The 14519-nt window shown below is 44.3% G+C and overlaps 1 protein-coding gene across 1 annotated transcript in view; it reads right to left on the reverse strand.

Moving 5' to 3' along the window:
* The window catches only part of ETFA (electron transfer flavoprotein subunit alpha), a 32408-nt gene extending 23084 nt beyond the window's left edge, over nt 1-9324 (reverse strand). The window contains exons 1-4 of the mRNA XM_082768974.1: nt 9169-9324; nt 2337-2486; nt 384-465; nt 201-283 (exon numbers count right to left, since the gene is read on the reverse strand). Of these exons, the coding sequence (XP_082625100.1) occupies nt 201-283; nt 384-465; nt 2337-2486; nt 9169-9207 (354 nt within the window). The 5' untranslated portion in view covers nt 9208-9324. The remainder of the gene's footprint in view (nt 1-200; nt 284-383; nt 466-2336; nt 2487-9168) is intronic.
* Nucleotides 9325-14519: the final 5195 nt, after the last annotated feature.

Below are 14519 nucleotides of genomic sequence, written 5' to 3' on the forward strand. Positions count from 1 at the left end.
CCCATAATAGAACCCTGAAGTGAATCAGTGTTTCTAGCTAATGACTCTTAAATGCACAACTTTAACATTTTTTGAAAACTCCAAATTGTCCATGGCTGATCTGAAAGCCCTCTCTCAGGTATTCGATTTACACTCATACCTATAAAAGAGCCTCTGTCTCTATTCCACAAGAAATTTTTGATACGCTTTGATCTACTTACCTTCCCAAAGGCAGATGCTCCAGCACAAATATGGGTGTAATTAAATTGCTTCTGAGTTGCCAAAACCAAGGGAGTCAGCTCCTCTGAGAATAAATAGATATTGCTGAAAATTTACAACTATTTTATCTTCAGCCAGAAATATAAATACCACTTCTTTTGTCAATAGACAAAAACAAGTCTCACCTGCTAGAAATCCCTTGTATACATCATGCTGAGCCACAAGAACTTTTGCAATACCCTGCACCTTGCTGAGTTCTTGCGCTACCTGCGGTTAGAAACAAATTATTACTGGTTTGTATTATTACTGCACATGGAGGCTTCAACTGCACTTAGAGCTCCATGGTGGCCAGCACCATAAACAAATAGCAGGAGACAGGCCCTACTGCAAATTGCTCACAGACCATAGCTTACTTAAAACTGGAACACAAGAGCACATGTATTTCAAAATCGGAACAAACCTTTCAGAATGAGACACGGATCTGACTCAGCACAGTGCCATACAGGGTAGTGCAAAGGCATTTTTTTGAGTAAGAAAACTAGAAAGCAAATCAAACCTAGAAAAGTTTGTCCTCTGTATTCAGGACTACACAATGATTTCAAGTTTTATTATAACAGCCAATAACAATCTCACTCAAAGATTATTACTCAGTATTCAAAATATAATAATCAAGAAAACAATCCTACTTTCTTTTACATCAGTCAATATCTACAACACAAGAATACAATGCAAATAAAACCATACAGCGATGTTATGATCTTTGTCCAAATGTTAGGAGCAATCCTTTGCAGCTGACTCTGCCTACTGATGCAATGTATATTTTCAACACTGTATTTATGCATTTTTTTCCTTTAAATTTGCAGAAGTGAAGTTTAAATGATAAAAGGGTTATTACAGATCAGAGGCAACAGGACTGACAGCGATGTCTGGAGGCCACATGCATTGTCCTAGAACTAACATAGTTTACTGAGTTGGCTGAGAATCAGTTTTACCCTTACAAATTACCAAGAGGAAACAAACATATTCCATAATAGCTGCTACAGAATAGTCTTTTGTCCTACTAATACAGATTCTTACAAAGCAGCTTAAAAAGAGAAAAAAAAAAAAAACACTTCATTTTCTGTGAAGAACTTTTTCCCAGCATGACATACATTGCCAAACAGACACCATACAGTTACCATTAAAAAACAAATAAATGAAACATTCCCAATCATTGTTCTACTATACAAGTGCCAAAGAAGAAGGAAATCCAAAGGCAGGAGTATAAGATGGATTTTTTTTGTTTTCTTTCTTGATCTAGATAAGTATTTGCTTTCAGTCTCAACGCTGAACACCTGGGTCTTAGTTGCAAATTAGTCTTCAACAACCAGAGAGGTTTCCCCAGCCACTTGTGAATTAGGTGCTATGAATGAATGGGCCTCCTGCACGAGACTGTATGTGCCACTTTCAGAATAACAAATCATAAGCAACAACCTAGCATAAAAAATACTAAGCATAATTATTGTTACTTTTCCTGTTCACACAAGATGACATCATACTGGAAGAAGAGTGTCACTAATGTACTAACTGTACACTGCTTCTAGATTTTGCACATAACAACAGTTAAACAATACAATAGCTAACAGAGTTAACTCTTACTTTAGACAGACGATAAAATCAAGAAACACTAACTTCAGATTTTTAGGTTGCAAATGCGCTCTCATTATGCTACTAGTAGCTGCCTAGTAATAGCAAGACACTCAGAAGCTCCACCCGTCGCAGTGCTGTTTCATTTTTGCTGATGTCTGTTTGCACAGAACAAGTTTTTTTTTTTTCCAAATCCTCAGCACCGCAGTATTTATTTTTCAAACATTACAGTGAAATGTTGTTTTAAAAGTTAATTGCCATTTAGTCTTGTAAAAACTTGCTTTCTTAACTTGTAACAGCTTATACTGATACTCTCCCTTGTGAAATCAAAACTATCCCCGCATTTCCACTTCAGAAGAGAAACAGCTCAAGAGCAGGACGTTTCCTGCAGATTAGCAATTCATGGTACAGCTCCGCTTCACTAGAGATTATTTTTCAAGCCAGCCAATGTGCTACTATGCATCATTTCACTGCATTCATTACTTCATTCACATGAAAATAGCATTTCCTACCTTGTCACAGCTGGTACCAGCTACCAAACAAGAAACTTCACCTCCAAGACGTTTTGCCGCAGTGATGGCATTTAGTGTAACGGGTGTTAGAGTCTCATTGTTGTGTTCTGCTATGACCAATGTACTCTGAAACCGCTGGAGCAGTGATGTCTTTAAAGAGAGGAGAGAGATGAGATTGACACTTAGCATTTAAGTAAAAAACCTTCCTTAAAAAAAATCCAACAATTCACAGAAAATTATGAATTGTACAAACTGTATACCAGTGCTGTCAATCAAAACAGACTAAATCTAGATAATATTTATTAAGTAAGCAAAATACTTAGTATTTAATTAAAAAAAAGTATAAACTTGCTTGACTTCAGCATACTAATTTTAAGCAACTAAAACCTTCACAGGAAAATACCGAACAATATTAAGAAGAAAGTTTTAATAAATCACGTTTAAAATAAGTTGATCAACCGAACTAAGCACCTTAAAGAGTGAATTTAATTTAACATGAAGGTAATATTAAGATTTCAGGTGTTTGTGGACTGAAATGCACAAGGAGATTTGACAAGCAAGCCTAAGACCCCAGGAAACCAGGAGCAGGAATTAAGTAGTTACTTCTTTATTATTATTATTATTATTTATTTATTTTCCCATGTGTTTTAGCCAAAATCTTGCTACAGAACTCATTTTTTTCAATTAGTTATCTGTAACAGCAAAACTGTACATAGTAGCACGATGCCAGGTAAGTAGTCCAGGCTCCCAGTCTGAAAACACACTAATAAAGCCTGTTAAACAGCATCAGGTTTGACTGGTAGATAATCTATTTTCCTTGAAAACATTTGACACTTTCGTCCACTCAGTCTACACCATCACGATGTAATGGTGCTCAAATAAGCATTTTCATCAATTCACCATCCACGCTGACTTCAGCTTCTAAGGCAAGAGAAGAAGAAAAAAAATAGACAAACAAACAAACAAAAAAAATCAAACCACAACATTCTTAGCTCTGAGACTTCCCTCGCTAATTTTCAGGTTAACCTGGAAAACAGGTTATTCCTCCAACACTAATACTAGGGTTGAGAAAAGGCTAGGGGTAGGGAGGGGAAAATTAATCTTCAAGTTTCTGCTTTTCATACACGAAGCCTAAATGAAAACTCCAGTTATGATCACCGTAACACAGAAAGCAAACTACATTTATTAATGCAACAAGGCACAAATACTAACAAAATGCTAAAGAATGCACAGCCAAATGCTACTTTAAACATACATTCTGAGCCCATCTGCACTCATGCCAAATAGGTAACCCCTCATTTAAGCTAGAAAAACAGCTCACAAAAATCTGAGAGGCTGAAATCTGGCTATGGGGTTCAAACATACAAATCCTACCACCATGTTAAGCTTCGCAGAGAAAGCGCACCCAAGGACTGCTCTGAAAATAATCACAGTATAAATATGTAAATACAAAGATAAGTTTCTGCAGAATCAGGACCATCATTTGTCATTTTGATTAAAATGATAAGGAATTATTGTGAAAGTATTGTTTTTCATATTTTAATGCATAAGCTACTTGTTATGATTAAAGATTCTAAGAACGTTTGAAGCCAATTGCCAGTAACAAAATATTTATTGCCAATATAGATCACACAGCATATTTTTGATTATGTTTCATACATCATTTGCAATAAAAGTTATGAGATTTTAGTCACCGTTTGAAGAATAAATCCATGCTTTTGTGGCAAATAGCCCACTTCTTAAATGATTTATAGTTGTGTCACAGGGTAAAGCGGACCGTGCTCCTGAAAGATTGTGAAGTTTTCAAATTTCCAAAGGGAGCCCCAGACTCTTTAAAGATTTCTTTAATAAGTGCCTGGCTTGGCTCGAAGCAGCATGCATTTTAAACACACATTTAGTTCTGACTATATTATGAACTTTTCCCTACATAAGCACTTCACCACCAGAAGTGCTCTGTATCACTGTCATCCAATTCTAAAATAAACTGAGAAATAATTCCTTTTTTAGCCAAAAAGAAGAAGAGTAATGGGTGTTGCTTGAACACACTGGATATTACAGCATTAACTAAATATTATTTCTAAACCGATAATGCCCCATTTTATATTTGTGGGAACTGTACACCGGAAGACCACTTGACAGAATCACAGAATCATTTCAGTTGGAAAAGACCTCTAGCATCATCAGGTCCAACCGTCAAAATGCCTACATACATGGCATCTCTGAACACAAAGGTACGACCGAATTTAAAACAAATTAAAATTCCCATTCGAGATATTGGGTAAAAATCCTGGATGACCAAATGAGATTCCGATGTGAGTCAGAATTTTAACATACTAACACAGGTAACACCACTTGTAAAATCAACTAAAACCAAACCAGAGTTAGCCATAAAAAACAGGTTAATTTATCCAGTCACAGATGATCCTGAAAACTGAGAATCTGCAATGAAGTGGTCAGTGAAGAAGACTGGTGGTTATTTTGATCAATTAACTTCTCCAGCTGCATGTGAGCAGGAACCCCTAACTATGTCACTGACAATTTCTCCACCGGTAACAAGGCAGGATGTCTAGTTTCAAGCCCAGATAAAATAGGAAGGCTAAATGTAAACCTAACCAGCTGACAGCAAAAGCACACTTAATAACACATACAGAACAACAGAGCTACTGAAAACAATGCCTTGAGAGGGAACAGCACTCAGCACATGTGCCATGGAAGGCTCCTGTTGAAAACCAAGCTCTAGAAGAACAGGCTAGCCAAGAAAACCCATCACAATTAAACATCTTGGGCAATCAAGTGTCTTCTCACATGCGCACCAGTATACCACGAACGCATCCAACAGTGACCAGCAGGACTGGAAAGTATTTCACCTAGCTTTAGACATCGATCAAAGCTAGGTACCCCTGCTCCCTCTACAGGAGGAACATCTCCATTTTCTTTCTGGAGGAGCCTCACGGAGCCACACGGTGACTCGGTCTACAGTAAAATACACATCTGTGAAGGAAAAGTGTCTGGAGCTTTCACCTCCCTCCTTCCTTCTCTCACTGGTGACTAGACCTGGCCTCTGGCTTCCAGATTAACCTAGATGCAATATGCGCCACTTCAGTCACTCACAGAGCACCAGAGGCCTCGCTGACTCTATCTGCTCAAATTACCTCCAAGCATCTCTTTGCTCCCCACCTGAGAAACCCAGCAATGCTCTCCAAGCAGAACGTGAAAACCTTAAATGTAACCTCAGGAATTTTGTGCTTCGTGCAAAGAAGCTGAGAACACTCACTTATTGCCCCAGACAAACGTTTGAAAGCTGGACACACCCAGTACAGGGGCAGAGAAACCCATGCCAACAACATGCCATACATCCCAAATCCCCCTTCAGTCTGCACAGGTGGCCTGCTCCTCACAGCAACACCAACACCAACCAAGTGCAAGCCGGTCCTCCAGCACATGGAGGGGTCACCTGTACAACGCACTAGTAGGTCCAGCACTTCTTAAATGTGGATTTGCTGCTTATACACTACAAAGCACATGTACTAACAGCTAGGAAATCAGAGACAAGAGTGTCATAAATCTTTCATTGCTGCTTGGTACAACTGGTGATGAAAAAGGTGCTAACTGCCTCTACAGTCAATAGTTGACAGCAAACAGCCTGCAGCCAATCCCTAGTCATGATTTTCTTCGCTATAAAAACAAGCCAGTCAGGAAACAAAGTTCTAAAGCAGCTTAATAGAAATTAAGTATCAGACCCATTGGCACTGGACAAAATTCCCTAGAACAGCCTCCAGGGACAAGCATTCAGGGTACAAATCCTAATAAAGACAACGGCTACATCCCTATACAAAAATAAATAAATAAATAAAGCCTAATTGACAGTCTCACAGCTGCAAAGCTTGGGGGGGGGGGGGGGGGAGTAAAAAACTATTTGGAAAGCTCAAGGAGAGGAGGGAGCTCTAGCAATGAAGTTTATACTTCTTGAACATCTGTAGAGATCTGACCACAGAACTGGTCTGAGACACTTAACTCCAGGAAAGGCTTTGCTAAAGGTACCTGACTTGAAAGGGAGGAACTACAACTGCAAGAGGGGAAAAAAAAAAAAAAAAAAAAAAAATCTTAAGGATTTATTTAGGAATTATGATAAATTACAAAGGACTTGAAACAGCAGCTGAAAGATGTAATACGGAGGTTCTTCCAGATGTATCTCACGTGAACTGTTAGTAAGCAACAGAGCTGTTTTTAAACACAGACAACACTACTGGCAGTACACTCAGGGTACGTGAATACACTGAAAAAAAGGCACCAGTCTGAGCCAGCCAACGGCAACTGAGGGCTACATACAAAGCATTTCCTGAGGCTACAAATAGAACCCTGTGCATTCTGAGTAAGGTCCAAATTCACTGGTATGTTTCAGGCTATTAAATCAATTTATTTGAGTTATCTCAGGCTAAAAAAAAAAATAAAAACCAACATATGCATCATGGTGTGTGTATATATATATATATGAAATAAAATACACTGTTTTAAAAAATATCAGGAAATTGGGAGCTCTGAAGAAATCAAGAGAAACTGAAAGACTCATCAGCTGTGAAAACTGGGTCGTCCCCCAAAACACTGTAAAGACAAGTCATGACTACCTGCTCCATATCACATAAATATTATGCAAGTGGCATTATCTTTATTCAAAAGCTATTTTATGGTAAAATACTACACTACAGAGTAAGAAATAAAACCTTTTAGTTAAGCCCATCTCCACCTGAAGATCCCCAATAGCTTCACAAGAAGAAGCCTATTATTTCATTTAATGAGAAGCCAGCTCTGAAGCATCTCTTTTCAATAAAAAACACATCACAGAAACAAGATCAAATATTATTCTATCTGGATCTTTAAAACAAAATCAGAACCCTGAAATATTAGACAAAGCAAAGCAGTTCTCTTAAATGGAGAGCCACAACATCCTTCACTCTTTGGCTCTATTGTTTTCTTTTTTTGAAGAAGCAGCATAGAAGTGAGGAAGGCCAAGAGATTCATTTATGTCTTTAAATAGCCAGGACGAACACTCTTTGCCCTTCAAGAATACCCGAAGGATACACTCTAACTTCAGCACAGGCTGAATGACAACTGGACACAAATTTCAAGGCACTGGTATGATATCCACCCACAGTGAACTTGGCCTTGCACTGCTGTGCAATGTCATGGGGGGGGGGGGAGAGAAAGGCAAGAACTCAGGCACATACTTATCTAGTTAAAAAAATAAAAAGAATTTTAAAGGAATATGCAATCAGTTATTTCATAGAGGTATGAAAGTTTGACCTCAGAACAATCCTGATGACCACAAGCTGATACCAATGACAAGCAATCATATCGATGCTACTTCTGACATATGTCTAAGCTCACTGTTAGAGCATTCCAATGACTCCTAGGCAACCTATTCCAAAAAGTGACTAACCTTTCAAAAAGATTTCTTAACACCTGCTTTCATTCTTCCTAACCATCTTCAACCGCTTTCTTGTAGTTTAACTGTACTGTTATTATTTTACTGTCTTTGGACTGGTGAAATGGCTTATTCCCACTGCTGCACCAGTTCTTTTTGTACTTGCACTCATACCCCTCAGTCCTTGTTTCTTTAAGTTATGCAACTCCAACCTTTCCTCAATGCTTGTACTTTACAGACCTCTCAAACTCTGTTTTTCTGCAGACACTTTGGAACTGCACAACCCAAAACCCCATGGAGTGTTTCAAGTCTTAGTGCTGAACAGAGAACTGCTTCAGGTCTCCCATCGGCTACTTTGTACCCTGCACGTGGCAGATGGACACAATGTTTGACTGCTTTTATAAATGTATAACTTTAGAGGCATAAGGCTGAAACAAGGAGTTGATTTCGTTTCCAGGTTGTGAAGCTGAATCAGGTGGCTAACTGGGGTAAATTATTATTTACACAGCCAGAGCATATGTTCTAGGAGCTCTTAAGGTCATAAAGACCTTTGCTCTGGAAACCCTACAGTCTAACAATTACTCAGAGACATCTGTGATTACAACAGCTACAATTTTAGATTCATTAAATCATGTATGTTCTGGTGTACCTTTGCTCTTTAAACCAGTTTTAGTACCTCACAGCGATTAACAAATATCTTTATTATTTTAGAGCTGTCCAGGACTGCAGTACCTGTAAAAGCATTCAAGATCTCAACTGGAAAGTCGGGAGATTTAAAGCTCTTTTACTCTGGCTATCTGCACACAGTTCAAGTGCACGTCCCGGGATGTTCGGGGAGACTTCATGAATCATCTGCTGCAACTAACCTTGAGTTCACCTAGCTGTTAAATTTGGCAACGTGGGCGCAATGGCAGAGCAAGCGGCCTCCCAAGGCCATGGAGTTGAGCAACGCGAGGGTCACCACGGCCAGCAACGGGCTGCGTTTGTCTTCAGCTCCGGCCCGCAGCTCCCGGCGCTGCGCACAAACGCTCCGGTTCCGCACGGCACCGAGCTGCCGGCGAGCGAGCCCCGACAGCCTCTGCCCGGGCCGCAGGCAGCCCCCGCCCGCTGCCGGCTTCGGGACGAGCTCCCGGGGCCGGGGCCGGGGCCGTGCCCGGCTGCTCCCCGCTGGCTGCCCGGGGGCGCTCCCGCAGCGCCAGGCGCCGGCCCCGAGCCCCTCAGGCGGCAACTTCGGTCCGTGGCAGGGGCGGGCTGGAGGTTAAGCGGAGCCCGGGGGGAGCGCGGCCCCGGCGGCGCCCGCCGCTCACCCCCCTGGCCGCCCCCGCCCCTCACCTCACCGCACCTCACGGCCGCCCCCGCCAGGCCGGGAGGGGCGGGGGGGGGGAGCCCGCGCCCCCCGCCCGCACTCACCGCCCGCCGCGCGCCCCGCGCCGCGACCGCCCGCAACATGGCTCCGCCGCCGCCGCCCCGCGCCGCTCTCGCGAGAGCCGCCACAGCCCCGCCGCCACCGCCTCATTGGGCGCCCCGCCGGGCCAATGGGCGCGCTCCGCTGCCCGCTCCTCGCCTCTCTCCGCCGACGGCCGGCCGCGGACAGCGCGCGGCGGGCGGCTGGGGAGGGCGGGAAGCGCGTGAGGGGCCGGTGGCGGAGGGCGGGAAGCGCGCGACAGGCGGCTGGCGGCGGGATGGGGCGGGGCCGCACGTGCCGCAGCTCCCGCAGCCCGTTCCTGTGAGGGGCCGCGTGAAGCCCAGTGGAATCAGGGAACCTTCCAATTAATTTAGGCCAGAGGAGCTCGAAGATCAGCGAGGCGTTGCCGAACACACCGCTAAACCGTGTCCCTAAGCACCGCGCCTGCAGCCGGCCCCGAGCGCCGCTGCTTCCTTCCCATCCTGAAGTGGTTTGGGGAAAAGAAAACAGACGGTTACGGCCCGTGGCCTGTTCTTCCAAGAATCGGTGTGGGTCTGCAGCACATCAGTGATTCGTTCTGCGTTTCTGAGGCACCCGCAGGAAAGCAAGAGGCAAGCTGACCAAAAGGGCTCTTGAGCCTTGCCACAGCCTTGGCACCGGATCACCTCTAAAATGCATCCAGCCACACGGCTTTCACCTCAGATGCCAAGAAGCATTTCAGCTTTACAGCAAAACGTAGCCAGGTCCAGCAGCACAAGCGTCAGAGCGGACACTACTTGGTCTCAAACGCCTTGGGCAGGGAAGAAAGGCGGCTGTACTGCACACTGCAGCTCCCCGGCCCCAGAACAACAGCAAAACAAGGATGCAAAACAAGAACATCCTCAGCATCCCTAGCTCAGCCATGATTTCTTTTCAATTAACTTGTTTTACTCATTAAAAGCATGACACACAATTTCATAATCCTATTGTCAGCTCCAAAAAGGAGCTTCCAACATGCAGACAGCACATCTCATGGGGATGAACTCTTTAACAAACAGAAGCAATGTACGTACACCTAAAAACGCCAGAGCAAAGATAAACAAACTGATTACATATGAGTTTGGGGGTTTTGTTCTGTTTGTGAGCACCTCAGACCAAAACAGAAGTGAGCCACTCCATCAAAGTTGACCCAATTGCATCCTAGCTTGGAATAAGTTGTTCCTTCCCCCACATATCCGCTTTAATAGCACACGGGTATTTTGACGAGCAGGGTGACATTGCCACCTGCCAGGTCAGACTTCATAGTGTAGTGTCACCCATCCAGAGAAGTGACAGGCTGTTTATTTTCTGTTTATAACTTTGATTTTAAACCTCAGCAACACTTAAGATGCACGTAATCTTTATTGAAACTGGCTTGATGCGGATTACACCCTGAAGCACAAAGGAAGTCTATCACGTATGGCCAGTGTTTTAGGAGCTTATAACTGTAATCAGGTAGGGATTATATCAGCATGATCCATATTAGCTGCACGGTGGCAAAAGGCTTTTTTCTACTTGACCTTCCCACCTAAGGCATGACAATAAAAACAGTAAAACACGCAACAAGCAGGTGCTGCTGAAGGTGGAGTCACTGTCTAATGCAGGCAGAGGATCTTACTCTGTATTTGAAGGAAAAAATGAGTCCTTAATTAGTGGAAGCAGATCCATTTATGGTGCATTGTTATCCAGGATTATTTCATTAGGATCTGCTGACCCAATTTCTGCATTTGAAGGGGAATTACATTTTTTCACACTACAAATCAATAATGCTGATTGCTCAAACTTATAAAAATAGGGTTTCAAATGAAAGCAGGTACCTGCACTGGCATATCTAACAAAGGCCACAGAAGAAAATGAAATGAGCCATTACAAATATGTCATCATGTCTGCATCAGAATCGGATTTTGGTTCCCTTAAAATACATAACTCCTAATTAAAACATATGGAATCCAGCTAATACAGTCTCATGACTATGGGATTTAGAGAAGGATAGGAATTTTTTTTTTTATTACTGCTATGATGGCCCCTCTGGCAGGGTTCATCCTCAGCTTACTCCTCCCACCATCTCTGGGCATAGCTGACTGGTAAATTAGAAGAGCTTCATTTGGGAAGCTTCCCCAGCACGCGAAAGGATTCGCCTCCTAATCTGTCAAAATCCAATAAGGTTAAAGCAACTGCAGCCTGCTTAGGGCGCAGCAGGGCTCTCCAAGCCATGCAAGCGGGACCCATGGCCCAGCACCAGACAAGCAGCCACAGGGAGAAACGGGGTGAAAACCCACCTGGGAAGGGGCAGTGGGAGAGGTCTCTGCTGCTGAAATATTTCATGCCCACGCTCTGTAAATCTACTCGACCAAAGCAGTTCAGCAGCCCAGGACGCTGCCTGACCCCCTACACTCATCCCTTCCCCACAGACAGGGAATGGAGGCAGCTCCCCAGGGCCCTGCTCTCTGATCCCCATCCATCCTGCCCCTGAAACGCATCTCAACACCTTTCAGTTCCTTTACATTGAAAGCCCCAGCACAGGTGTGCTTAATGCTCTGCCCAGATCACCTTACACCCTCCCACCTGCACGCCTCCAGTCAGCATTTTGTCTTTCACAAGGCCTCTAGAGGGCTCACCAACAGGGACAATGTCACCAGCCCCATTTCCAAAGCTGGGGATGGAGGCAAGCACTCCCCCAGCACCACCCCACAACAGCCACCAAATAAAGCTAAACCTACAAATCCCATTTGCAGGTAACAGCAGGCAGCTGCGTTCCCTTCCTCATCACCTCCTCTCCCATGATAACCATTTCCAGGTGCTGACCAGGTAATGAGGGAGCAACACCGTGTTGTGTTATCTGCAAGTTGTCACTGTTCCCAGAGAACGTGGTCACCGACGGAGTTCAAGCTGCCCCTCCTGCTGAGGACAGGCACAGAGGGGAGCCGCAGCCTCTCCCAAAGCGTGGGCTGGGGTTCCTGGGCAGGCAGCTCCTGCTGCCCAAGAGAGCAGTGCCCAGTAGCAGGGGTGAGGGACAGGCATCCCAGGTTACAGTCCACTCCCCTCCTGTGCCGATGCCTGTCACGGCCGCCTGGTGACCTGCATCCCTCCTCTGGTGCGCGCCTCGCCTCCTCGCTAATGGGAGATGCGTGTAAAATTCACAGCCAGGTTGTGTCAGCATTATTTTTTAAACAGGGAGCTGCTTTTTCTGCCTGTTACGCTGCTGGGGAGGAACCTGGAGGTTGCAGTGCTGCCACCAGCCCACTCAGCAGCAGAGACACCCAGGGGAATGGCCCTCCCTGTGCCTGCAAGAACAGAAAAGGGAAAGTTGCTTTTCCTTTAGTTTCCTTCAGTTTCAGCTCAGTAAATAATATCTTGAGGGCCTGTTTTCAGCATTTGGGACCCATTTGATTTTTGACGTTTTTCTCCACTGAGAGAGGAGCACCTTCTGGTGAAGCTGCCTGCTGCTTTTTTCACCTGGCGGCGAGGCGAACATGCCTCCTGTTCCCCTGTCCCCAGTCCTAAAGTGCCACAGCAGACCCACTACCCTGCAGACACAACACACCCACCAGCCCTTTTACCCAGCAGACAATGGCATGACAAGATTCCCACAAACATAGATGCAGTTTGCATTTCAGTGAAAGTTGCGAGAAGCCGGACGCTTCACAGGGAGCCGGGCAGCCTCTCCCATGCTGGCAGCCTACATCAAGACCAGATGCATCTCTCTGAGACATGACTGAAGTCAACCAGAAAGTAATGGGATCGGAGCAGGGGGAAAAAAAGAATCAGATGGGGTCTGCTAGCACGGCCTGGTGTGGAGGAGGCTGGATGGGATGGTGGAATGAGTCCTTCCCCTGCCCTTGAACTTTCTGTGTCCCTCCTACCCAGAGGGCACAAAATGGCAAGGACTCCCTTTGCCATTTTACCATGGCTGATTCTTAATCAATAGCAGGGCTGGCAGTAGCTCTTGTGCAATACCACTTTCCGCAGAGCTGGGCCCTCTTCCCCTGCAATGCTCCCAACCCCTGCTGGTCTCAGAAGAATTGAGCCCAAAGCTCCACATAGCAATTCAAATGCATCACCAGACATTAGGCCACCGGGTTAACCACTGTTTAATTTCGTCACATTTGTTTGTGAGTTATGTACGTGCCTTTCTTTTGTCAACATCTCCTTTTAAAAAGGATATTGATTTTGTTTTCAAAGGCTCTCGAAAATAAAATGAATGACTACATTCTAAGGAAGAGTCATTTTCTCAACAGCTGTAAATAATTTATTGTTCGCAACCCACCCAGATCAAAAGATACTTCATCAACTGATGTGGCAAAATCTGGTGCAAGCTGCATTTCTATTATCTCAGATCCAATTAACCATTTGGAGCAGACTAAAACATAACTAGATCAATCCAGAATCAGATTAATAACCAATCCATAATCACATTAATCACAATCTGTCCATAATTAGCCATCAGATAATCCCATTGGACAGGAGGTGACATGCAGTATCCCATTATCTCATTAATTATCTATTTTCAGTATCAGGCATTGTCCCCAAACACAGGGAAATGTTTTCTAAAGGAAAAATGGACAGGGAATTCGCCTTTGGCGACATCCTCCCCATGGAAGACCCTAATGGTTCGACGCTGAAGTTTTACACCCTTTGTTCGTGCGTGTTCTGCTAGAACCAAAGCTGGGTCTTTGGGAGATGTCATGTTTTTGAATAAAATATGATTATGTTAGGAAGACAGATAAATAAAACATTTGTTTCATGTGAACAAGTTTCTGAAAGAAAAGGAAAGAAAACCCTTCATCAAAGGTTTTAATGGTAATATGATAACAATAGCTTTGCAATGCTAAATCTTATTGCAGATGGTTCCTGTCCTTTTTTGTAGTGTAAGTGAAATTGTGTTCCATCTGTTTTAATTTTATAATGGACTTAATCCATGGCTGGCTCTGAAAGAATCGGCATTTACTGCCTTTGCAATCTGCTGCAAACAAAAAAATTGTTACCGTTTCCCCTGTCTAGAGGCAACTCGTATTTGTGTTTGGGAGCAGAGACCAGAGCTGCTCCGTAGAGAGCAGGGAGCGCTGCCAGCCTCCCTGCGGCCAGGCAGCCCCGCCAGCGCTCACCCCAAACCCCGCTGGAATTGCCCCAAAAGCTGCTGGAAACCCTGGGCGCTGGGTGGAGGAGAGCTCCTGCTCGGGGTGGCAGGAGGGACGGACGGTGCCTGGTTTTCACTACAGGCACTCCCCTCAATTCCAAGCAACCTGACGGCGGTTTTTCGGAGGTCCCTCCTGACCCGAACTGTTCGATGGTTTTATGATACGCTTTCCCTCAGCGTCCCCAAAACGATCCGACAATT

Source organism: Aythya marila (assembly GCF_965140915.1).
Source record: "Aythya marila genome assembly, chromosome: 11".
NCBI lineage: Eukaryota > Metazoa > Chordata > Aves > Anseriformes > Anatidae > Aythya > Aythya marila.